This window comes from Lynx rufus, unplaced genomic scaffold (genome assembly GCF_022079265.1).
Source record: "Lynx rufus isolate CCGP_SWC_20201006 ecotype Redwood Valley unplaced genomic scaffold, mLynRuf1.p SCAF_19, whole genome shotgun sequence".
Lineage (NCBI taxonomy): Eukaryota > Metazoa > Chordata > Mammalia > Carnivora > Felidae > Lynx > Lynx rufus.
In genome coordinates this window covers 29,444,579-29,470,379 of record NW_025814833.1, presented here as the reverse complement: position 1 = coordinate 29,470,379, position 25,801 = coordinate 29,444,579, and the positions used below count along the sequence as shown (strand labels likewise).

The window sequence follows — 25,801 nt, the reverse complement described above, 5'->3', positions numbered from 1 at the left end:
AGAGCCAAGGAACTTCCCTTCCTGACCCCAGCAGAAGACTGGAGGTCTAGTCTCTCAGAGAAGGTCCCTGAAGCTCAGAAGAAAATTTTAAAAAGGAAAATCTGTGACTGACATCCTCGGAGAGATTAGAGGAGGCACTGCAACCATGAAGCAAGAGGAATTAGAAATATGACAAGGAGAACTAAAACCTCAGTAAAAGGGTTGGGATATAAAGCTAATGATATGTCTTAGAAAGCAGCGTTAGGGGTGCCTGGGTAGCTCAGCTGGTTAAGCGTCCGACTCTTGGTAACGGCTCAGGTCATGATCTCGAGGCTCGTGGGTTGAGTCCCACGTCAGAAGGAGGATAAGGAGGAGGGGAGGGGAGGGGAAGAGAAGAAGAAATGAAGACACCCTAAGTGCCCATCGAAGGATGAGTGGACAAAGAAGGTGTGGTGCACATATACATTAGCATATTATTCGGCCTAAAAAGTGAGGAAATCCTACCATTTGCCACAACATGGATGGACCTTGAAGGCATTATGCTGACTGAAATAAGTCAGAGAAAGACAAACACCGTATGATCTTCCTTACACGTAGAATCTAAAACGCAAACAAAAGCAAACCAAACTCCTAGAAGAAGAAAATCACACTTGTGGTTTCTGGGGCCAGGGTTGAGGCACGGATTGGAGGAAGGTGGTCAAAACTTCCAGTTAGAAGATAAGTACGTCTTGGGGACGTGATGTACAATGTGATGACTACAGCTAACACGGCCGGCCGTGTGACAGGGAAGCTAAGAGAGTAAATCCTCAAGAGTTCTCATCATCACAAGGAGAGATTTGTTTTCCTTTTTTTCCCTTTCTTTTCTTTTTATTGTATCTACGTGAGATGACGGACGTGAGACGAACCCTTTGTGGGACTCATTTCACAATATATGTAAATTGAACTGCGATGTATGTCGATTGTTTCTCAACAAAACTAGAGGAAAAAGAAAAAAAATTGAACAGAAGAAAAAAACGAAAGAAAGGAAAATTAGATAGACAACCCAGGCACATGCAAAATAGAAGTTACTTGAATAGACAGAGTTCTTTTTTAATTTTTTTTCATGTTTATTCTCGAGAGAGAGAGACAGACAGACAGAGACAGAGTGTGAGTGGGGGAGGGTCAGAGAGAGAGGGAGACACAGAATCGGAAACAGGCTCCAGGCTGTCAGCACAGAGCCTGATGCGGGGCTCGAACTCACATACCATGAGGTCATGATCCGAGCCGAAGTCGGACGCTTAACTGACTGAGCCACCCAGGCGCCCCTAGACAGAGTTCTTAATGTCTTTTAGGGATATTAAATAATTTCCTCAAGGTCAGACAGCTGATAAGAGGCAGAGCTAGGATTCAAATTCACGTGTGTGTGTGATTCTTTAAGGGCAAGCTGTTTCCATCCCACTATGCTATACTAAAGCCTCTATGGTGGGGACCTCCCCCCACCACCAATCGGGTGTATCTTCTCTTCCCCCAGACATTTAGTCAAAGACCAGAGAGAGGGAACATGGTAACATCCACATTATGAGGCACCAGGTAAGGCTTTGAGGTCTCCCGTCGAGGGAATCTCTGGTTTAGTCCTGTAGTTGGAAGTTCTCTCAAGGTCCATTCCAATTCTAGGATTTAATGTTGCCTTCCAATTTCTGATTTGGGATCATTTTTTTTTTTTTGGATGTTCCTCATCTCTCATGATAAACTGACTTCAGCCATTTGTTCCTTCATTTTACTATTTCTGCCTCACCTCCCCCCCCCCCACCCCCACCTTGTGTGTACGATCTCTTCTGCGTACTAAATCTATGTCGGTAGGGACATTGACTGTGCTTTTTCAAGGCTCATACTTTGCCCCTGCTGGATCTGTGGTTTTGAACCCTTTCAAACAACAACAAATACAACCACAGTAAACCTCCACCTTAGGTCTCATTGGTTTCTGGCATCTTAATAAGGGAGGCTGGTTTCCCATGATTTAACCATACTTCTTCAAATGTTTCTTAATACCTTTCTGCTCTAATGAATTTGTTTAGCCACAGTATTCCTCTGCCAAATTTCCTAGCTTTTGAGAGATTCATTTCAGCCGTTATCATTCCATGGCCAGAAAAAATTACTTCTCACTTGACAAATCATAACCTCCCTTCTTATACATAAACTCAATTAACCTGTCTCAACGATTTCCCTTTTGAAAGTACACTCTAGAATGTTAATATGTGTTTAACAATTCTGTAACTGCCCTTCAGTTTCAAGTTTTTATATTCTAAATAGTTCTTCCTTTGTTGGTCTCTAATTATTTCTAGACCTTTTCATGGAATCTTAAACAGCAAAACTAAAAGGAAACTTGAGAGGTCATCTGGGTTCATCTCCTACCTGAAACATTTATTCACACACTCATCAAACATTTATTGAGTACCTATGTGTTAGGCCCTGGTGTTCAAAGATAAATAAAAATCTTTGCTCTGCAAAGCTCAGTCTAGTGGGGGACAGAGATAAACAAATAAATTACAACACGACACGGAAAATGCTATAGCAGATGATAAACACAGAGCAGTAGGAACACAGAAGAAAAGAGTGACCAAAAATACTTTATAGCTCACAAAACAATTTCACAATCCATTAGTTCATTTATTTCTCTGAACGACTCTGTGACACAGGCATCACAGGCAAGGAAATGGACAATCAGGAAGGGGATAGGACTTCCCCAAAGTCACTTAGCTAATACTGACTGCCTAATATTAAGTGCTGGAATTCAGACTTGCTTCTTCTAATTGTTAAGTTTGGGTGCATGACCATCAAACTATGCTGCCTCTTCTTTTCCCTTCCTACCACTTTTGGGGTTACATGAAGGAAACGTATATAGTTTAATAATCTTACTTTCTTCCATTTCTTCTAGGGAACATAAGTGTTCATTAGTCTAAATGCTTCTCCTCTTAAATGTAAAGCCTGATTTTTTTAAATAATAAATTTGAATCCAGTTCTACACTGCCCATTTATGGCACTGTATCAGCTACTCACACATTTATACACTGCGAGGCACCGAACTTCTCTTTCAACCTACTACTTTCTAAGAAATAAGAATGCCAGTACCTTACGATTTTCTCTCCCATCGACCTAAGAGGGCCCCTAAACCACTTGAGGGAAATCTATCCTTTGTATCATGCCTGTTTACTGCTTTAAAACTGCATTCAGGGGTGCCTGGGTGGCTCAGTCAGTTGAGCGTCTGACTCCTGATTTCGGCTCAGGTCATGATCCCAGGGTCATGGGATCAAGCCCCTCATTGGGCTCTCCACTGAGTGTGGAGCCTGTTTAAGATGCTCTCTCTCTCCCCTTCTGTCCCTCTCCCCCACTCACACTCTCTCTCTAAAATAAAATTTAAAAAATTTAAAAATTTTTGGGGCGCCTGGGTGGCGCAGTCGGTTAAGCATCCGACTTCAGCCAGGTCACGATCTCGCAGTCCGTGAGTTCGAGCCCCGCGTCGGGCTCTGGGCTGATGGCTCGGAGCCTGGAGCCTGTTTCCGATTCTGTGTCTCCCTCTCTCTCTGCCCCTCCCCCGTTCATGCTCTGTCTCTCTCTGTCCCAAAAATAAATAAACGTCGAAAAAAAAATTTTTTTTTAATTTAAAAATTTTTAATTGCATTTAGTTCTACTAACAGAACTAGGAAACTGAATCTGTTTTGCACTTTTAAATTATTCACTTGATTCAATCAGACAGTGATTATTTACTGAGTACTTATTCCATATAAGGCACTTATACTCTGTATAAGGCACTTGGTTACACACTGTGAAAGATACAGAAATGATTAAGACCTCATACTCACCCTCATGAACGTTAGAATGCAGAATAAGACATATCACAAATAACTGTAATTTAAGGAACACTGTGATAAGTAGTATAGCGATGGGGAGAGACACTGTACAATTTCAAACATGGAAATGGTGGCATTTGAGCTGGGGCTTAAAACAATGAATAGAAATCTGGCATCGGAGGGTTGGAAAGAAGTGATTCCAAAAAGGTGGAACAACACAGAAAGATGGAACAGCATGAGCAAAGGCATGATAGCAGAAGGGTTGCTAATAACCACAGCTACCATTCACTGAGCACTTAGTATGTGCGAGGCACTGTTCCAAATGCAGTACGTACGTTATCCCGTTTAATCCTCACAGCTCAACCAGGAGGAAAGGGATACCATTATTCCCATATGACCCATGAGGAAACCCAGGATTAGAGAGGTAACATCACTTGCCCAACAGGCCATGATTAGTAAATATTATCTGAAGCTCTTTTTTTGCCGAATTTAAAAGACACCTGCATAGCTCAATAATTTTAAATCTGCGCTGACGAGCATACAAAGTATTAAGACGTAATTTGTATGGCAGTGACAGCACGAAGAAGGGAGGTGAGAAAGGAGCTTGATAGGAGCAAAGTTTTGTCTAATATTGAAATTAAGCTGGGATTCATCCGAACTAGATTGGTGTAAATTGGGACACTAATTGTAATCTGTAAGGTAACCACTAAGAGAATAACTCAAAAAAAAAATGGTAAAATAGATGACAAGGGAACAGAAATGGCACCACAGAAAATATCTATGCGACGGAACAGAAGACAAAGATCTCAAAGAGGTACCTGCACGCCTATGTTCGTCGCGGCGTTATTCACAATGTGCTCAAGGCCCGGTAACTAGGAGGAGGTAGAATTGGGAAATGAACCACTCTATACGTTTGCAGTATAGGGTACGTGTGCGTGCGTGCACACGCGCGTGTGTGTGTCCGACTCTAAAGCCTGTGCCGTCAGCTTCTAGCACTACCTCTCCCCTTTAATATATGGTTCTGAGTTGGTGTTACTGTTGTTCATAATGAGATTACTTAAAAACAGGTAACACGTGCATATGGTACATGATGCAAAAAGGTGGGGAAAAAAAGAGCGAAAAGTAAATCTAATACAAATAGTCTCCTTCACACTCCTGTCCCCCAGCCCCCCGAAAACCCACCCAGGACACAACCACTGTTCCCAGTTGCTTTTCAAATCAAAAACATTTTTTTTTTTTTTACTTTGACAAAACTGTGTCTTGACACCGCGTCATCGCAAAGTCCATGTAAACCTGAGCCATGTAATTATGGATTTCTACTCGAATTTTTGGATTTCTCTGTGTAAAACATGCTTCACAATCAATCTCACGGAAAACATGATGAAAACAGCTCATAGCGCATTGGGAATGCTAATGCTTTTCTCAGACATTGATTGTTCAATTTGGCTCATCAAGCTTAGCGATATTGTAATTCTTTTACATTTTCTTTTTTTTTAATTTTTTTTAACGTTTTTATTTATTTTTGAGACAGAGAAAGACAGAGCAGGAGCAGGGGAGGGGCAGAGAGAGAGAGGGAGACACAGAATCCGAAGCAGGCTCCGAGCTGCCAGCACAGAGCCCGACGCGGGGCTCGAACTCACGGACCGTGAGATCATGACCTGAGCCGAAGTCGGACGCTTCGCTGACTGAGCCCCCCGGGCGCCCCTTACATTGTCTATTTCTATGATGTAACTTCTTTTTACAGTAAGATGGAACATGTGTGATGAACGCTGGGCCATTATTAGTCCTCTTAAGCCACGAAGACAGTTTCAGAGACAATTTGTATTTAATTTCCTCTACAGTGCCTAGGATAATGCCTTAAATAGGGTAAGAACGAAAGCAAAACACAACCAAAAAGACCACGCTGGGTGTGCCGAATGAGTAACGAACTAAAGCAGAGAACAGCAGACGGTTTGTGGACTGGTTCCTGCACGTGCTGCCCCTTGTAGTACAACCCAGTATAATGACACTTGCACAATGGCACTTTGCTGCCAAATTTATCCAGTGTGGGATTCATTTGAGTCTTGAACTTGAAGCAACAAATAGCTGAAATATTGTCAAGGACATTGCTTCCTTACATAAATGTAATAAAGCATTCACCTCAGAGAAGACCACCCATTCTAGTTCCCTTGAAAACAGTTACAGGAAAAGCAGATGGCTCTAGTCAAGGTGGGGAGGGGGAGGGGACTGCATTGTCCTTACTTTAAATAAGTCAAAAATTCTGAGGTTCCTGTATTTGATGTGCAAACTCGTAATGTTCAATCCTCTCAATGATCTCCTCTTTTTCCCCGGAGTTTCAAGGAAAACAAGCCACATGGAGATAAAAGGTTATGGGTCTACAGAATCTATCACTGCGTTGCCTCATTCACGGCATCATGCACAGCCACAGAGCATTGTTAAAGCATTTTGCTCTCCCTTTGTCACCAATCAGCATATAATGTAACTGAGTTTACTATGTATAACTTTCATTATAGGACCTCTTCCACTATGGGGACATACCTCTAGCATCAAGGACATGGGAATTTTGTAACAAATAGGAACTAAAGTACATGCCAATTAAGATAGAATCCACTAGTTTTTCCTTAAAAAACAAAAAAAGTGGGGGGGGAGGTGGGGAGCCTGAGTGGTTCAGTCGTTTAAGCATCTGACTCTTGATTTCAGCTCAGGTCATGATCTCGTGGTTCGTGGGATCGAGCCCGGCATCAGGCTCCTGGCTGACAGTGCGGACCCTGCTTGGGACTGTCTCTCCCCCTCTCTCTCTGCCCCTCCCCCACTTGTGCTGTCTGTCCATCTGTCTGTCTCTCTCTCTCAAAATAAATAAACCTTTTTTAAAAAGACCTTTCCTTCATAACATCAAGGAAAGAATATGAGAAATGAACCGTGCTATGGACTGAGTTGTGTCCCCCTCCCCAAATTCATATATTGAAGCACTGATCCACAAGGTAATGGTATTTGGGGGTGGGGCCTTTGGGAGGTGATTAAGCTTAGATGAGGCCTTCATGATGGGATTAGTGCCTTTATGAGAGGAGACACTAGAGAGTTTACTGTCTCTGCCTGCCATGTGGGGAAACAGCAAGACTGCAGTCGTCAACGAGCTAGGAAGAGACTTCTCACCAGGACCCAACCCTGTTGGTGCCCTGATCTCCAACATTTCCGCCTCCAGAACTATGAGAAATCAAATGTGTACTGTTTTGTTTCAGCCCCCCCCCCCACTCTATGGGATTTTTTTTACATTTATTTATTTTTGAGAGACAGACACAGCACAGGTCGGGGAGGAGCAGAGAAAGAAGGAGACACAGAATCCAAAGCAAGCTCCGGGCTCTGAGCTGGCGGCACAGAGCCCACAGAGCCGGATGCGGGGCTCAAGCTCACAAACTGAGATCATGACCTGAACCGAAGTCAGACGCCCAACCGCCTGAGCCACCCAGGCGCCCCTCCAGTCTATGGATTTTGGTAGGGCAGCCCGAGCTAAGGAGATGAAACCCTAAGTGAGTCAGCACTTCATCAGCGAGGTTCTGTGGGAAGATCCCAGGACGGGATGCAGGGGGAACATTCGGTTATATATAGCGCTCTGTTACTGACATCCCACGTGACCTTGAACACTTGCTCCCCGGCTTGGCCACCAATCCCGCAGGTCTGTAACTAGGGGGCTGACGGGCGCTACTCACATGGCCACTGTGCGGCCCCGCCCACTCCCCCTTGGACAATGACTCTACCCCCGAACTGCAGTCACTAATGACACTGCAGTCACTAGGGGAGACGGGAAGAAAGAATCACAGAAGGCAGCGACAAGGGGACTAACACAGGTGGTGCCTAAATTGCCATTCTAATATGGTATATAATGCAAGATGTATAACTGAGATGAGCATTTATGAAATGTGCTCCAAGACCGAAGATCAAAATTCAATACAGCAGCACCCTGGCTATCTCTTTGCACTCGAGGCTACGCTGTACAAAGAGAGAATGCTGCCGCTACAGAAAACTCCTCTCCCTTCGACCCTTCATTATCGCCTACGATGATTTCTCCAAGACGAAGTCTAAGGAAGAGTGTAATTGCATAGAGAACGGAGAACGTGCAATGCTCACCCAGGACATAATAGTGCCGTCAGCAAAAAGTTTGTCTTCCATTTAACACCTTTAAGTGCTGAGGAAGGAAAAGACAGAAGAGTTACTGTCGCAACTTGATTCAGTCCACTTTAGACCTACTTTATGACCAGGACACAAGTACCTTTGGATGGGTCGGCTAAAATGCCCCATGCGATTCTCAAATGTTGTGTTTTACGGCCTTTTAATTTCTACACTGAACGCATGAACTTACTGGAATGAGAGCAGATGTAATGCTTACTCTTATACATTCTTGCAGACACATATCCGGCAGGGGTTCCCAGAAGGACCCAGAGCACAACGGCACAGGTCATTAAAGCACCTCGGTTGGAGGGGGATAGAAAACCAAGGCAGGCCAGAACTAAAGGCACAAAAAAGAAATATCAAACCAGTTACGATCATAGCCTCAGAAGCACACAAGACTTTGTAATAAATTAAAGACCCACTGATTAAGACATATTATGTGTAACAGCACACAAGGATATTCTGTCATGTGAGATCTTAAGTGACACTGTGAATGAATGTTATTCACTTAACTAATGACAATTTTGTCTTAATGAAAAGGTGTGATTTTCAAGACAAGGCAAGTGAAGTTCAGTTTCCAAGTTGGATCTAGTCTTTACCTCACCATTTAAATCAAAATTAAATAAACAATCCCCCCTACTCTAGTATCATTCCGTAAACAGAAAATCATTTTCCCACAAACATTTCCTTCTGCTTCCTTGTATTCAAGGGGAAGAATAAAGAAAAGATCAAAGCAGTGGGGCACCTGGGTGGCTCAGTCGGTTAAGCATCCGACTTTGGCTCAGGTCATGATCTCATAGTTTATGAGTTCGAGCCCCATGTCAGGCTCTGTGCTGACAGCTCAGAGCCTGGAGCCTGCCTCAGATTTTGTGTCTCCCTCTCTCTCTCTGCCCCTCCCCTGTTCTCTCTCTCTCTCTCTCTCTCAAAAATAAACATTAAAAAATTTTTTTTTAATCAAAGCGAGACTTGGTCTCAGGAAAATACAATCTTGAAAGCTGAATTTTGAAGTTAGCACTGACATCTGAAACACCTAACAAGCCTTTTTTTTTTTATAGCAGCCTTGTTTATGAAAATCACCACTCTGGCCATCAAAAATTGACAGGCTCCATTTTTACTTTATACATGAAGGCAGCCAGGGTTCAACAGCCATTGTGAGCCTCCTAAAGATGCCATTCTGTTTATACGTTTAAAGACCAGCACTTAGGCTTGCCACAGCATTTCAAAATGCTAGTGTTTAATTATGAATTCCCTTAGTCCACTTAAAATATAATTCTACCCACATGCTGATTTTCAAGAAAGCTTCTCTTTTGCAAAGCAAGGACTTTGTGTATTGGACAGCGCAATAAATTATTCACAACTGAAGAAGCCATGAAAGGTCCCGGAGACAGGAACATATTCAGATTCCTATCCTTAATTTGAGAAGATAGAATTGTAAGTACCATAAAACATACATTTTCTTAAACTTTAGGGTATTTTCAAAGCCCTTTTGTACACGTGGATCAAAATTTAACATACGGCAACAGTTCACTAAGAATGTTTAAGATGACGCATATCGATCTGAGCCTACTTACGTAAGGTGATAAACGTCATGATCAAAACTTGTGTTCCTTGGCCCAGGAAAACTGACAGCAACATTCTACTCCTTGGTGGTCTGAATACATCCCCATGAAGCAGCTTCCAACCAAAGTCCTCCTGGGCGTCTTCCTGCATATGAGAAAATCTTTGGTAAACACACTGTGGCAGAAAGTTACCAGAACTCTCAAACTTAGACGGAAATGAATTTTCCTCTAAAGACAGACCAACTGGAAGCCAATGGCTCATTCAGGATACAGCAGCCCTCTGGAAGGTAGGTGATCCTGCCATCCAAATGAGGCACTCCCTTACTCTAAGTTTTGCATTAGAGGGAATGTGTTCCTCATACAAGGAACACACCTGGCTTAATTGCATGAAGAAAGTGAAATGATTTAATATACAGAGGGAATCGGCCAATTTTTATAGAAATTTAAAATTCGGGGCACCTGCATGGCTCACTTGGTTGAGCGTCTGACTTCGGTTCAGGTCATGATCTCATGGTGTCTGAGTTCGAGCCCCGCATCGGGCTCTGTGCTGTTAGTGTGGAGCCCGCTTCAGATCCTCTGTTCCCCCTCTCTCTGACCCCACCCCCGCTTGCACTCTCTTTGTCAAAAATAAATAAACCTTAAAAAGAAAAGAAAAACAAAGGATTCTCTTTTTAAAAAAAAAAAGAAATCTAATATTCACCAATACACAGATGATTATAAGAGTCAAAACAGTATAAGTGAGATAAAACTAAATTTAACCTCAAAAAAAATTTATTAAAAAAAAAAGAGGGGTGCCTGGGTGGATCAATCGGTTAAGCGTCTGACTTCGGCTCAGGTCATGATCTCACAGTTTGTGAGTTCAGGCCCCGCATCAGGCTCTGTGCTGACAGCTCAGAGCCTGGGGCCTGCTTCTGATTCTGTGTCTCCCTCTCTCTCTGCCCCTCCCCCGCTCACACTCTGTGTCTCACTCTGTCTCTCAAAAAATGAATAAATGTTTAAAAAGATTTTTTTAACTAAATTTAACCCAAATGATAACATTTTGCAATGTTTGATACATTTATCTCATACTCCAAATTAATGGAAACATTAAATAATACTTTAAAAGTTCAGAAACATATAAAAAGGAATAGAACCAGAGTGGGTAACAAATACCTCTCTAATAAACTGACTTCTACTTTTACAGAGCATACCCAACTCTATACTTTCTGATAGAACCTACGCAACTCTATACTTTCTGATTTGGTATAATAGGCTAAATTGCTAGACGTCGAAATGTGCTGTATTCGAGGTATTATATGCCCTAAGTAAAAATATAACATTGACAAGTGGACAGAGTAGGCATTCAAATATTTGCTGAATCAAATATGTGCATTTTTACTTACAGAAGAACTCATCTCATTGTATCTGATAATATCTCTATGAAGAGTCCTCAATATAATTATAGCCACCATGCCAGATAAGAAGAGAATGATAACAAAGGAATTCATAATACTAGAAAATTTAAAGAAGAAAAAAGAGAAGTTAAACCTCAAGTTCCTTATTTAAACAGTGAGAAGAAAATGTGGGTACATATAAAAGAAAGGCATTCAAATTATCATCATGTTGATCACTTTTCCAAGGTTAAACTTAGATCAAAAGCTGAATACATCAGTATATTAAATGAACTTAATATATTATAATACACAATATATTGACATTATGTATTAATACACATAATCCACAAAACTGTATTACAAATAAAGCAATATAGGGGCGCCTGGGTGGCTCAGTCTGTTAAGTCCGACTTCAGCTCAGGTCATGATCTCACGGTTCGTGAAGTCAAGTCCCACATCGGGCTCTGTGCTGACAGCTCGGAACCTTCTTCGGATTCTGTGCCTCCCTCTCTCTCTGCCCCTCCCCTGCTCATGCTCTGTCTCTCTCTGTCTCAAAAATAAACACTAAAAAGAAACAAAACAAAACCAAATAAAGCAATATAAGCAACATTATTCTTAAGGTGATTTTAGAATTTTTTAAGGGTACATTCCCAAAAAGAAGCAAGAAGAAGTAAATAAGATCAATTAACAGAAACTCAATTCCAGAGCATGGAACTGAGAATGAAAGTCCAGGAATCAAGGTTGAACTAATGGCTGACTGACTTCTTAACTGATAGACCAAGGTTGTGGTCTTTTTATGAGCTTCAGGGTAATGACCCCATGGTCACTGTACTTCCCAGCTCTTACTGTTTCTAAAATTTAAACTTCAAAATTATTCCCAAATCAAAACCAATCCCTTCTGCCATCCCACCACCCAGCCAAACCCGAACACATCAACAAAGCTTCACCAGAATCTGAAAAGACCAACACTGTTCTAGAAAGATGCCAATAAGGAGGAGCCTGGGTGGCTCAGTCAGTTAAGCATCTGACTTTCCCTCAGGTCATGATCTCACAGTCCGTGAGTTTGAGCCCCACATCAGGCTCTCTACTGTCAGCGCGGAGCCCATTTCAGATCCTCTGTCTCCCTCCCTCTCTCTCTGCCCCTCCCCCGCTTGTACTCTCCCTGTCTCTCAAAAATAAATTTAAAAAAAGATGCCAATAAGATGATTGATGTCTATGGTTGCCAGAGAGGAGGTAGTATGGGGGGATGGGCAAAATAGATGAAGGAGATTAAGAGGTGCAAAGTTCCAGTTATAAAACAAATAAGTCACTTGTGGCTGCCAAAGGGGAGGGGGTGTGGGGGGATGGGCAAGATGAGTGCAGGGGGTGGGAGGTGCAGCCTTCCAGCTATGGAATGAATAAGTCACAGGGATAAAAGGTACAGCATAGGAGGGGCGCCTGGGTGGCTCAGTCGGTTGAGCGTCCGACTTCAGCCCAGGTCATGGTCTCACGGTTCGTGAGTTCGAGCCCTGAGCCAGGCTCTGTGCTGACAGCGCGGAGCCTGCTTGGGATTCTCTGTCTCCCACTCTCTCGACCGCTCCCCTGCTTGCGTGTGCACACTCTCATGCTGAACATAAATAAATTTTTTACATTTATTCATTTTTGAGAGACAGAGAGAGAGAGCATGAGTGGGGAAGGAGCAGAGAGAGAGAGGGAGACATAGAATCCAAAGCAAGCTCCAGCCTCTGAGCTGTCAGCACAGAGCCCGACGTGGGGCTCAAACCCACAGACCACGAGACCATGACCTGAGCTGAAGTCGGACGCTTAACCGACTGAGCCACCCAGGCGTCCCTCTCAAAATAAATAAATAAATAAAAACTTTCAGGGGCGCCTGGGTGGCTCAGTCGGCTAAGCGTCTGACTCTTGGTTTCAGCTCAAGTCATGATCTCATGGTTCGTGGGTTCGAGCCCCATGTGGGGCTCTGAGCCGACAACGTGGAGTGTGCTTGAGATTTTCTCTCCCCCTCTTTCTGCCCCTCTCCTGCTCATGCTTTCTGTCTCTCCCTCAAAAATAAACATTAAAAAAATTTTAAAGATGACTGATGTCTAAAACGTCTGTTAATGTGGTAAGTGAATTAGATCATGGCTGAAACAAAGTACATTCCTTATTATGCTATAAATACGAATACTACTAGAGATTAGCCCCCACAGTGTATCTGGAGGCCCTTTGGTCTCCCAATCCCTTTGGAGAAACCATTTAAATAAATTTTACCTGAAGAGACTTCTGGGGATGTGAGAAAATGGGACCTGGACAGTTGCCCAAACAGAAGACTCTGGAAAAGCTCCCATATGATCATAATAATGAGGAGGAGGAGGAGGAGGAGGGGGGAAAGCAGGAAGACACGAAGGAATAAGTGTAGAAACACAGGAGCGGGGGGTGTTATTCTCACTTAAAAGGCAATGGGTATATAAGGAGGGTCATCACCTCAAGAGACCATACTCGGAACCACACCCTCCCTCACTTTCATTTTTACTTTCATAGTCTTCTTCCACCCCAAACTGACCTACCCCCCCACCTCCCTCAGCACTTGGCCACAGTCACGCCCAATCGTCACGTTCTCAACTGGTTCCTCCCTCCATTTCAGGCTGAAACTTCCACCTCTGCGGTTTGGGCCCTGTTGAAGGTTCCCGAGCGATCAAGCGCGTGTCCTCTGCATCCACCCGAACATAAAGCCTCGCGGGAGCACAAGTCCGTCTGCCTCCCTCACGCTGTCCCAGAGCCCAACAGGGCGTCTGGCCGCCTCGCGGGAACGAGGAAGCACACCAGTGGCACGAGCAGCCCCTCCCCGACACACCTCGTCCCCCACACGGTCCTCTCTGTCACCCGCCCCGCTGAGGGAATGAAGCGCCCCTTGAAAGGTCTTGGTGTCTCACATGTAATGCCTCCACCTTCCTCCTGGCCCTCTTCCTCAGACTTTCGGAACCCAGGAGCACAAGTCTCTACTGTGTTTTCCTCTCATCTCGCGCGCGGTGTCCCCTTCCGCAGTCACACCCTGCCCACTTCGCGCCCCCCGTGCTCTTTGCAGGCTGCAAGGCACCTCTCAGACACCTCAAGCCGCTCTTCCCTTCGGCATACGCAGGCGTGTATTTAAGGCCCGTCTTCCTTTTTCTCTTTCTTTGTGCACGTGGAGAGGTGTGTGCGAGGAAGGAGAGGGGAAACCAGCCACAGGGAGGAAAAGGTGTCACTCAAGATCATCCGGTAACAAAATAGCTTTTTAAAACACATAGGTATATAGATCTCACCACTCATGGGTTCGACCCCCGCGTCCAGCTCCTTGCTTTCAGCCCAGAATTTTCTCTCTGCTTCTCTCCCTCTCTCTCTTAAAATAAACTTAAAGATATATATATATATGTACATATATATAAGATATAGATATAAGATTTATATAAGATATATATATAAGGTATAAATATATATACAAATATGTATATTTAATACAAATATATATTTACATTTCTCCTACTGAAGCTACCTACTCTTTGTTTTATAAAGTACTTACCTGGGGGGGCGCCTGGGTGGCTCAGTGGGTTAAGCGTCCGACTTTGGATCAGGTCATGATCTCACGGCTCGTGAGTTTGAGCCCCGCGTTGGGCTCTGTGCTGACAGCTCAGAGCCTGGAGCTTGCTTCAGATTCTGCCTCTGTCTCTCTGTCCCTCCCCTACTCACTCTCTGTCTCTCTGTCTTTCTGTCTCTCTCTCTCTCTCTCTCTCTCTCTCTCAAAAATAAACATTTAAAAATAAATAAATAAATACATACATACATACATAAATAAAATAGTTACCTAGAAGCACCTGGCTGGCTCAGTCAGAAGAGCATGCGACCCTTGACCTCAGCATGCTGAGTTCGAGCCCCATGTTGGGCAGAGGTTACAAAGAAAATAAACTTAAAAATAAAAAATAAAGTACTTACCTCAACCACTGAATGTTGGTATGAGGCATGGAATCCAAAATGTAGTCCCACCTAGATGCCCACTTGATGCTTTTGTTTTCCTAACAAACAAAAATATACAGTTATATGACCAAACTTCTAGTGACTTTTGCTGGTTATAATCCTAAAACAGACAGAAAGTTATTCTGCATACATTTTCGCCTTGTCTTTACTACTAACTTCCTGGAATACTAAGATGTGTCCTGACATTTTTATCTTATTTTTATTAAGTGATATTCTTCTTCATTTCAGGAAGGAACTAGGAAGAAAGTACTTGTAGCTTGCCACTGTTCACCAGAAATAGCACCTTTAAAAAAAAAAACAGACTCAGTATTTGTTTGTTTACTTATTTATGTAATCTCTATACCCAACATGGGGTTCGAACTCACAACCCCAAGATCAAGAGTCGCATGCTCTTCTGACTGAGCCGGCCAGGTGCCCCTACATTTTTATATGTTAAGTATTTTGAGATGTCGTAGCAACAAGTTTATAAAAGATGCTTTGTTTTTAAGTTTTGTAGTTTTCAATACTGAATAAACCATAAGAAAATACAATGACTGGGGTCCTCGGGTGGCTCAGTCAGTTAAGCATTCGGCTCTTAATTTTGGCTCAGGTCATGATCTCACGGTTTGTGGGATGAAGCCTGGAGTCAGGCTCTGTGTTCACAGCATGCAGCCTGCTTAGGATTCTCTCTGTCCTTTTCTCTCTTCCCCTCTCCCTCTTCTCTCTGCCCCAGCCCTGTTTTCTCTCTCTCTCTCTCTCTCTCTCTCTCAAAATAAATAAATAAACTTAAAAAAAGAAAGAAAATACAATTACCAATCAAGCTGTTTCTGTGACATGTGATCAACCTCAAACTGTCAGTAGCTTTCTTACAAAATAGCCCCAATAGATGAAGTTCGGAACTGGGAATCCCCAATAAACACTTACATCATTAATACAGTGTAATCACCGCTCAAATCAATAACATGCTTTTAGCAAAAGGAAAATGCTGGTACAAATTGACTAAGTAATGTTTGAAATGACTTATTATTTAAAACTGGGCGTTAGGTGTTTTTCCCGAAGTTTAGAGTTGGAATATGGACAAAAATTAATATACACTGCTTTTTTTCCTACTTTTTTTTAAGTAGGCTCCACACTCAACATGGGGCTTGAACTCATGACCCTGAGATCAAGAGATAACGCTCTACTGACGGAGCCAGTCAGGTGCCCCTAAAGTATGCCACTTAAAAAAAAAAAAAACCCACATGATAGATTTTAATTGGGTTTTAATTCAATGATGGATTTTAGTTAAAACCTGATGACCAGGTGATCCTGGTTAACATTACCAGTGATGGGGCAGGTTGACATCACGTACTTCCTGACATATGCAGCATCAGGTCTGTGGTGCGATCCCTGCCAAGAACGTACAGCCCGAGCCTTGTCATAAAGAACCATCAGACAGGGGGCGCCTGGGTGGCTCAGTCAGTTAAGCGTCCGACTCCGGCTCAGGTCATGATCTCACAGTTTGTGGGTTCGAGCCCCACGTCGGGCTCTGTGCCGACAGCTTGGAGCCTGGAGCCCGCTTCGGATTCTGTGTCTCCTTCTCTCTCTGCCCCTCCCCCACTGTGCTCTGTCTCTCAAAACTAAATAAACATAAAAAAAGTTTTTAAAAATTTTTTTTTAAATAAGAACCACCAGACCCAGTTTGCTGGTCATCCTGCAGATTGTAAGGTCTGCACTCTATAAAAATTTCAAGGATGTGAAAGACAGAGAAAGACTAAAGAACGGGTCTGGATTGGAGACCACAAACTAAACAACACATACTCCTAGACAGGACCTCAAACCACAAAGGGAAAAAGTGACATTGTTGGCCAGCTGGCAACATTTGAATGGATGCATGTGGACGGGATGGTAATGGGATAGCAATACAGATTCCTGATTTGCAGAGTTATATGCTAGTTGTATGCTATTCTAGTAGGAAAATGATCTTGTCTGGGGGACTCTGGAGCGTTTAGGGGCGATAGAACATCTAGCTCTCAAAGGATTCAGAGAAAGACTAATGATAATGGACACAGAGAGAAGGGTGAACCATGGAGCAAATGAGGTAAAATATTAACAATTGGGGGGTTCTGATTAAAGGGACTGGGGGAGCCCTTTGTATTGTTCTGGCAATCCTTCTGTGGTCTGAAACTGTTTCAAAATAAATTATCACTTAAAACCTATAAATAGGAAATCAGAATTTACAGATAAATCAAGAGATCAACTACTCACTGCATAAAAACATACATCTTAGCTGTTCTACTAAAATACTGGGCCTGTCGTCAAATGTGACTTAATTTGTAAAAATTTGAATTACAGGCTTCTCTTCACCAGCCTACCCATTGCCTTAAGCAAGTTAATTCATATCGGGTCTTTCAAAAAGGAGAGATACTTTCCAATATGCACCATGAAGTTTGAATTTTAAATACTAAGAGAGCCTAGAAAAATCTGCAGCTGGTAAGCCTGACAGTTTTTGCACCAAACATCGCCATCTGCTGGCAATAACAGACCATAACACGTGGTACTCTGCCCTAAGAAAATAAGGAACGATTTAAAACTCCTAAGGCACATTTGAGAGCAAAATGACAAACGCAGAAAGGTAACTAAGCGGTGAAACCTACTTCCTCAATCCCCCGAACACTAATGAGCTATTCCACTTCTTTACGTGGCAGTTCTCACAAAACCACAGCAGGTAAACAAGTCCTTCGTGTTCACTACCGGAGGCACAAGCCGCAAAAGTAGAAACAAAACCAGACTTCTTGAATCCTGACGCAGGACCCCACGATGGATGTCACTCAAAGAATATTCACGCAGGGACTCAGAGAATCAAATGGGCAGACAGCTGGGGTTTCTTCTGGTCCAGGTGATTGCAACAGAGGGAGCAGCACCCCCTAAGGGGCATGATGAGGATGCGTAGGGGATACTTCAGGGATGAAGCAGCAGAGAAGGCGGGACCCACACGGCACTTCCCTGGGAGACGAGCACAACACAGAACCGAGTTGATCAACATCTCAGAAAATCATGCCCTCTCTCGGAAAGATGTGGAACTTGAGCTACCAATGGACGCTATTCTCATATTCATCTGCATTCACAGCCCTGACATTTACAGTGATTAAACACATTGGTGCATGCATCTGACGGGGACTGAAATACGTACTGCAATACATGCTATTTTCTTAAAAAATTACTTTTTTTCTTTTATATTATAGTTAGGATGTTATACTGATGTTTATTGAAACTAGGTGTACAGACAGGTTCAATCATCTAGTGTCTATAAATATGAATTTACAATAGTAAAGGGAGACAGAGAAAACATTTGATATTAAAATAAGACATCAGGGCGCCTGGGTGGCCCAGACTGTGGAGTGTCGGGATCTTGAGTTCCCCTCTCAGGTCATGATCCCAGGGTCCTGGGATCGAGTCCCATGTCGGGCTCCACACTGAGCATGGAGCCTGCTTAAGATTCTGATTCATATTCTCTCTCTCTCTCTCTCTCTCTCTCTCTCTCTCTCTCTCATCACTCCCTCTGCCCCTCTCCCCCAGTCATGCTCTCTCTCTCTAAATTAAAAAAAAAAGAGGACATCAGTCTGATAGGGTTGAGAACTACTGATCCATTTCAACTCTCTCATTTTATTCCAGGGGAAACTGACGTTCAGAGAGCAAAACGAACTTGCTCAAGGTCACAGTATGAGCTTGAAGCAAGCCAGCACCAAAATTCTCTGCTTCTCAATTCAGTTACTGGCCCATGCTGCCTACAAATCAAGAATATGCTTTGGAGGGGGAACAAAAACCCAATGCTATAAATGTGGCTAGGATCCCAGGCCAACCCACAAATGAAGCTTATGTAAGTCACATACATAGCTAAGAGTAATGTGATTAGAATGAAGCCACAAAACCTTTGGTTCGTGGTATAAAAACGGTAAGTTTCTGAAATAAAAGTATTGTGAATAGTAATACGTAGCCTGGCATTCAAGGCCATTCAAAATCTGGCCCAAGTCTATCTTTCTAAACTTCCTACCAATACTATATAAACGATTAAAGTCTGAGGTGTCAAACTGAATCTTTTGGGCCTTTAGGGACCCCAGCACCTAATCCCTGGCACATAAAATGCATTTACTATCATCTGATGAATGAATAAGCAAATGAAGACAATTTTCTTTCAATTGGACTTTTGTTCACTCTTCCCCATAGGTACTGTTCCCATGTACACTCTTACCCAGAAAGCCCTACCCTAGCTCCTCTCCAAATGCCTAAAATCTAGGTCTCTTAACTCAGTCCATTGGCCTTCCCACAATGCCTCACACTCCTCTCTTATAAAGCCTTCTTGGCCAATTCACCTGCCATAATTCCTTCCCATTTTAAACTCACACCATGTATTATAGAGGCTGCGTCAAGAGCCTGGACTCTCTAGTCAAACTAATCTTGGTCTATAATCCTTTACATTTGTAAAAGCCATTTGGCAAGTGGCTTTCCCTCTATGGGTCTCAGTTTTTACTTCTTTTTATTTCTTTCAACGTTTATTTATTTTTGGGACAGAGAGAGACAGAGCATGAACGGGGGAGGGCAGAGAGAGAGGGAGACACAGGATCGGAAACAGGCTCCAGGCTCTGAGCCATCAGCCCAGAGCCTGACGCGGGGCTCGAACTCACGGACCGCGAGATCGTGACCTGGCTGAAGTCGGACGCTTAACCGACTGCGCCCTAGGCGCCCCAAGTTTATTTCTTTATTTTGGGAGAGCGAGAGTGGGGGAAGGGCAGAGAGAGGGGAGAGAGAGAGAATCCTAAGCAGGCTCCGCGCTGTCGGCACAGAGCCCCATGCGGGGCTCGATCTCACGAACTGTGAGACCGTGACCTGAGCTGAAACCAAGAGTTGGACGCTCAGCCGACTGAGCCACTCATGTGCCCCTCGGTTTTCTTTTCTATAAAGTGGAGTTTTAAAACAGTACCTGCTTTCAGAGGACTATTGTGAAAAATGAAGGTAAAGAAGTTACTTAATAAAAATTCCCAGGCTAGGCATATAGTAGGCACTCGACAAATATCTGTCATATAAATGTATGAATAAAAGGTCTTCACTCAGATATTAATCTTTATGACCCATCCTTCAATAACTTCTGAAATATTTGTTATATAAACTCCAAACTGTATACCCATTTGGGAACATGAATCATTTTCTGAAAACATAAAATACACAAGATGCTTTCTTTTTTTTAGAGAGAGAGAGAGAGAGAGAGAAAGAGAGCACGTGCACTAGTGTGGGGGAGGGGCAGCAGGAGAGAGACTCTTAAGCAAGTTCCAAGCTCAGGTGGAGCCTGACGCAGGGCTCGATCTCACGCCCCTGGGATCGTGACCCGAGCCAAAATCAAGAGACAGACGCTCAACCGACTGAGCCACCCAGGTGCCCCACAAGACGCTTAATTAAAAACCCGAAAAGAATTGTAACTAAAAACTATACCGCCTCTGGACCTTTCTGTAGCCAGTAGCTGCCTGACCAGGGGCTGAGGCCCACAACCTCACCGATGACCGTGAGCTCTGCTTCCAAACAGCAGTTTGCAGGTGGCTGTCGAGGAGGTTCAAGGAGGTGTCAGGTGGTCGAGGGCCCCAGCTGCTGCATGGTCCTGACACCTGTAAGTGGTTTGACGTATGCATGGGGTGTGGCTTCCTGTCCATATCTCCCTGCCCCGTCCCTGCATCAGGATTGTGCCTGCCCCTCCCCCACTGACCCCGAGAACGACCCCGTGTGCCAGAGGTACATGGAAGCCTTCCGCAGTCCGCACGGGGTGAGACAGTGTAGTTCATCCAGCCAAGGGCCTGGAATCCATCCGTGTCACGAGACCTGGTGAGATTTTCTGTACTGAGAGTGAGAAGCAGCAGGAAGCGGGGGAAACACGCGGAAGCGTGGACCCGAGGGGAAATTCCCAGGAAGCACGGAGGTCTAGATCTTTGCCAAGGTAGTGGCCCCTAGTCACATGTGGCTATCCAGCACCTGAAATGTGGCTAGTCCTAAGTGAGATGAGCTGTGTGAAATATGTGCTGGCTTTCAAAGATTAAAAAAAAAAAAAACCACAAGGTATTTCTTCACTAAAATGAGTGCTATAGATACACTGTATTCCAGTTAATAAATTTGTCTCTCGGCACCCCTGGGTGGCTCAGCCGTATAAGCATCTGACTTTGGCTCAGGTCGTGATCTCATGGTCAGTGAGTTCGAGCCCCGCTTCGGGCTCTGTGCTGACCGCTCAGAACCTGGAGCCTGCTTCCGACTCTGTCTCCCTCTGTCTCTGTCCCTCCCCTGCTTGCGCTCTGTCTCCCTCTCTCAAAAATAAACATTAAAAATATATTTTAAAAAATCAGTATCAGAATTTCCCATTTATAAATAAATTAATTAATTAATCTCTCACAGGGGTATGGGTTATCGGTTTTGACACTACATGTATGCTAGGACTGAACAAATAAATCAGGAGTGCCTGGGTGGCTCAGTTGGTTGAGCGTCCAACTTCGGCTCAGGTCACAGTCTCACGGTTCATGGGTTCGAGCCCCGCATCGGACTCTGTGCTAACAGCTTGGAGCCTGGAGCCTGCTTCAGATTCTGTGTCTCCCTCTCTCTCTCTCTCTCTCTCTCTATGCCCCTCTCCCACTCGCACTCTGTGTCTCTCTCTCACACACACAAAAATAAACATCAAAAAATTTAAAAAAAAAAACAAATAAATCAACACATTATAGAAGATGGGGGCCATATTTCTCAGCATCAGAGAAAGAAGTTAGCAGTCAGCAAGGGGAGAGGGCTAGCCCAAACGCTGTAGTGCTGCATTATGGTCAGAGATACTGATACGAACTCGTGTTCATTTATTTCCTTATCCACTCACTTATTTTTATATTTTCCCATTTGCAATTAGCAAGTCATGCGTGGGGTGACACTCTCCCACTGTGAGAACAACCAGCTTTCCTAACGCTCGTTCATCTCCGATTTTAACATCCATTGATACTATTGGCCTGAATCAATTACCTAATTGGAGGTTGAAAAATAGTGATTTTCAAATTCACGTTCAATTTCCACTTCAAGTAGTTATTACCACTGAAGCAATTCAATAAATAATGATATCAACCCAGCTAACTGACAAAATCCTTCATACGCTATAATGCGATTTCAGTTCTTTTATATCAGTTACCAACATATGAAGGTTTGCTTCTTATTTGTCGGCGGAAAACTCAAGCTCTGTTGTGGTTTCAATAAGATTTTGTGAGCTACTCTAAGATGCAACCACCATGGACACTTGAGACACCCCAAGTGGGAGCCACGATGCAATATAGATTTTACTCCACAAGAGTACTCCAGAGTCCAGTGTGGTTGCAAAATGCTGAGTTAGACTCAGTCAACAGATTTCTTCATTAGGAGACTTTTAAATATTTTACTCATGTGCTTTGGGAAGCTCAGAAAGGAAGTAGTAGAAAGCAGCATTTTCCAAACTTGTCTGACTCGTGTTCTAGGGAGTGCACTTTGGGAAGGGTTGATGTGCATCATTATCACCGGGTTAAGAAAGCATTTTTCAACTCAAGACCATAAAATGAACAGCACCAGAGATGTGTAACCGCATGCTTCCTTACGCTCGCCCCCGCCTACAACGGCAACGCGCTGGTGTTCAGATACAGACTATGGCGGCGTGGTGTTTTCTCACCGCACAATCTCACGCTGCTGTGTGAGACACCTGTAAATCAAGTGCTCCCGTGTCCGCAAGAAGGAATGGAAAGGATTGTGTGCCAACTACAGGCTAGGCACGGTGCTAAACGTTTTATGTGAGCTCACATACCCCAGAATAATCACCGGAGGTGATGATTTTATCCCCATTTTACAGATGAGGAAGTTCACACAGCTAATAAACGTCAGCGCCAGTTTTCAAACTCAGGCGCGTCTGGGCCTTTGCATCATGCCACTTATTGAGGCCAAGGGCCTCCTAAGAACCCTAAGTGAGTTTCAAGGAGAGGGAAAGAATTCCCTCTTCTGGAAAAGCTTCCAAAAGTAGGTGTGTTAAGGAACAAGGGATTAAGCCCTAACCCCAAATAACGTGACTTCCCCAAATTCCCCCATTTGGTACAGCTGCATCTGAACTTGAGCTTCAGCTCGGTCGATAGCCACAGTTGCTTCCTGACAGGCAGACAGTCCACTAGCTCCATACCACGGAGGCTCCCGGTGTGAATCTGAACTTCAATTTAGATGTGCGTTCCCTTGGCTTTTACTGTATGCATAAAAGTTCCTACATTTAACATTTTTTTTTTTAATTTAAGTGCGCTCCATGCCCAAAGCAAGGCTTGAACTCACCACCCTGAGATCAAGAATTGCAGGCTCTACTGACTGAGCCAGCCAGGCGTGCCACTACATTTAAATGTGTATAGCTGACAAATAAGTGATAAAAATGTAGAAGGGCTTCAGTTCTTTGATCATCTTCTTTTAATTTTTTTAATGTTTATTTATTATTCTTGAGAGAGACAGAGAGAGAGAGAGCATGTGAGCAGAGGAGGGGCAGAGAGAGAAGACAAAGAATTTGAAGCAGGCTCCAGGCTCCGAGCTGTCAGCACAGAGCCCATCGCGGGGCTCAAACTCACTGACCATGAGACCGATCATGACCTGAGCTGAAGTCGGACGCCCAACCGACTGAGCCACCCAGGTACCCCTGATCAACTTCTGATAATAACTTAGACTTTTAATAATGTTCTCAATCATTAGGGAAAGGTTATTTTAATTTCTTCAGGGTGTATTTCATTCCTTCCCCCAGATTACACTTCTGTATTTCATCCAGAGATCAGAAGGCTGACCATATTGGACTAGTAAATTGCCTGTTTTCACCGATTGTACTTTGCGTAAACCGCAGGATGTAGGCTCAAGTAATCCTGACCTCTAGCCAGATGATCCAAAGCACACACACGCATTTCTAATATAAACGTTTCTCATTTTCTTTAGAGTAACTCTGTGGACAGAAGATATAATAGACCTTTAATACGGAAAGCCAGAATGGTATAGCAGAAAAGCTATGAGTTTGGGGGCCAGACAGTTTGAATATCACTTGCACCTCCCGCCAGCAATGATCCTGAGAAAATTACCCCACCTCACTGGGCTTCAGTAGCCTCATTTATAAAATGGATATAACCACATAGGTGATACATAGGGACAAAAGCAAGGCGGCCCTAAGGTGCGATTGCTTTCAGACTGAGATTAGGAAAAAATCATGTTGTAATGGCTGGCAGGTCATGTATAGAAATGACACAAGCTGAGCACAATTTGTAAATGTTTGAAGAAATTTGAGACCTAATCCCCAATAATGTGATTAGGGCTTGGTCTCAAGAAAGCACATCTAAAGCTTTAAGAAATAAGTCATTTACACCAAATCAAGTATGATCAAAGCCGACTCAAAAATATGAGATATTGCCTTAAAAAAAATAAAAAGAGAAATGCATAAATCTATATAGTCTTAACAGGCTTTCCCTATAAAAGGAAAGCCCCCAAGTTAATCTTTCGATGAAACACCTGTAATACTGTCCAGGACTAAGAGTACCCAGCTCATGAATATAAACATCTGGTCCATGGGCAAGCAGAGGACTAGAGGGCCATGAATATCATGTTTTAATACCCACTTCCTTTTGCTCTGGGGTCCTAGGCTCACCAACAAACTTTCCATTTATGCTATTCTATTTCTATTTGCTTTCTCATATATCGTTATCACAGGCAGATGTGCTAACCAGCTAACATGAATGGTGTGGTCCCTGGCACTCATATTTTTCCATGTAAATTAATAAATCGGTATTCTGGTTTATACATTGGACCCTTAGGGGTTTGCTTAATATGAATCGATCTCCCTTTGGTATAGTCACAGAATTAAAATTCGGAAGCACAGGACGGCTCTTGGTCAGGGCTCAGGTTATGATCTCACGGTTTTGTGAGTTCGAGTCCCGCATGGGATTCCGTGCTGACAGTGCAGAGCCTGCTTGGGATTCTCTGCCTCCCTCTCTCTCTGCCCCTTCCCCACTCGCACTCTCTCTGCCTCTCTCAAAATAAATAAATAAATGTTAAAAAATAAATAAATAAAATAAAACTCTGAAGCAAAATTTTAAAATATTGACAAAAACCTAGCACTGCTGAGTATGTGAGGAAACAGCACGTCCTCGGGCCCAGCAACTTCTCTGGACAAGAATTTGGCAATGTGTTCTCGAAATCTGCACACCCTTTTACCTACATAATCCTGGTACTGGGAATTGAAATTTAGGAAATAATCACACAAGAAGAAACATAAGAATGTTCATTAAACCACCGTTTCTAAATTAAAAATTAGACGTTTGGGTTGTTTTTCTCAATGAAGCAATAAATAAGTCAATCATGGCCTACACATTAAATGTAGTATGCAGCAAATTAAAAAAAGGATGGGGGGGGCGCCTGGGTGGCTCAGTCGGTTGGGTGTCCGACTTCAGCTCGGGTCATGATCTCACTTTTTGTGGGTTCAAGCCCCGCGTCGGGCTCTGTGCTGACAGCTCAGAGCCTGGAGCCTGCTTCGGATTCTGTGTCTCCCTCTCTCTCTGCCCCTCCCCCGCTCATTCTCTCCCTCTCTCTCTCTCTCTGTATGTAAAAAATAAACATTAAAAAAATTTTTTAATAAAAACAAAAAAAAAGGATGGGACTCTGGGGCGCCTGGGTGGCTCTGTCGGCTGAGTATCTGACTCTTCATTTTTAGCTCAGCTCATGATCCCAGGGTCGTGGGATTGAGCCCCCACATGGGCTCCGCACTGAGCATGGAGCCTGCTTAAGATTCGTGCTCTCTCTCTCTCTCTCTCTCTCTCTCTCTCCCTCTACCCCTCTCCCTGACTCATGCACTCTCTCTAAAATAAAAATAAATATTAAAAATTTAAAAATAGGGGCACCTGGTAGCTCAGTC

General features: G+C 43.5%; 1 protein-coding gene across 1 annotated transcript in view; it reads right to left on the bottom strand.

The window, feature by feature from the left end:
• The window catches only part of LOC124513992 (transmembrane 9 superfamily member 2-like), an 88,245-nt gene that overhangs the window by 22,542 nt on the left and 39,902 nt on the right, over positions 1–25,801 (bottom strand). Inside the window, exons 8-12 of the mRNA XM_047082092.1 lie at positions 14,854–14,933; positions 10,915–11,023; positions 9,545–9,677; positions 8,191–8,310; positions 7,932–7,989 (exon numbers count right to left, since the gene is read on the bottom strand). Coding sequence (XP_046938048.1) covers positions 7,932–7,989; positions 8,191–8,310; positions 9,545–9,677; positions 10,915–11,023; positions 14,854–14,933 — 500 coding nt within the window. The remainder of the gene's footprint in view (positions 1–7,931; positions 7,990–8,190; positions 8,311–9,544; positions 9,678–10,914; positions 11,024–14,853; positions 14,934–25,801) is intronic.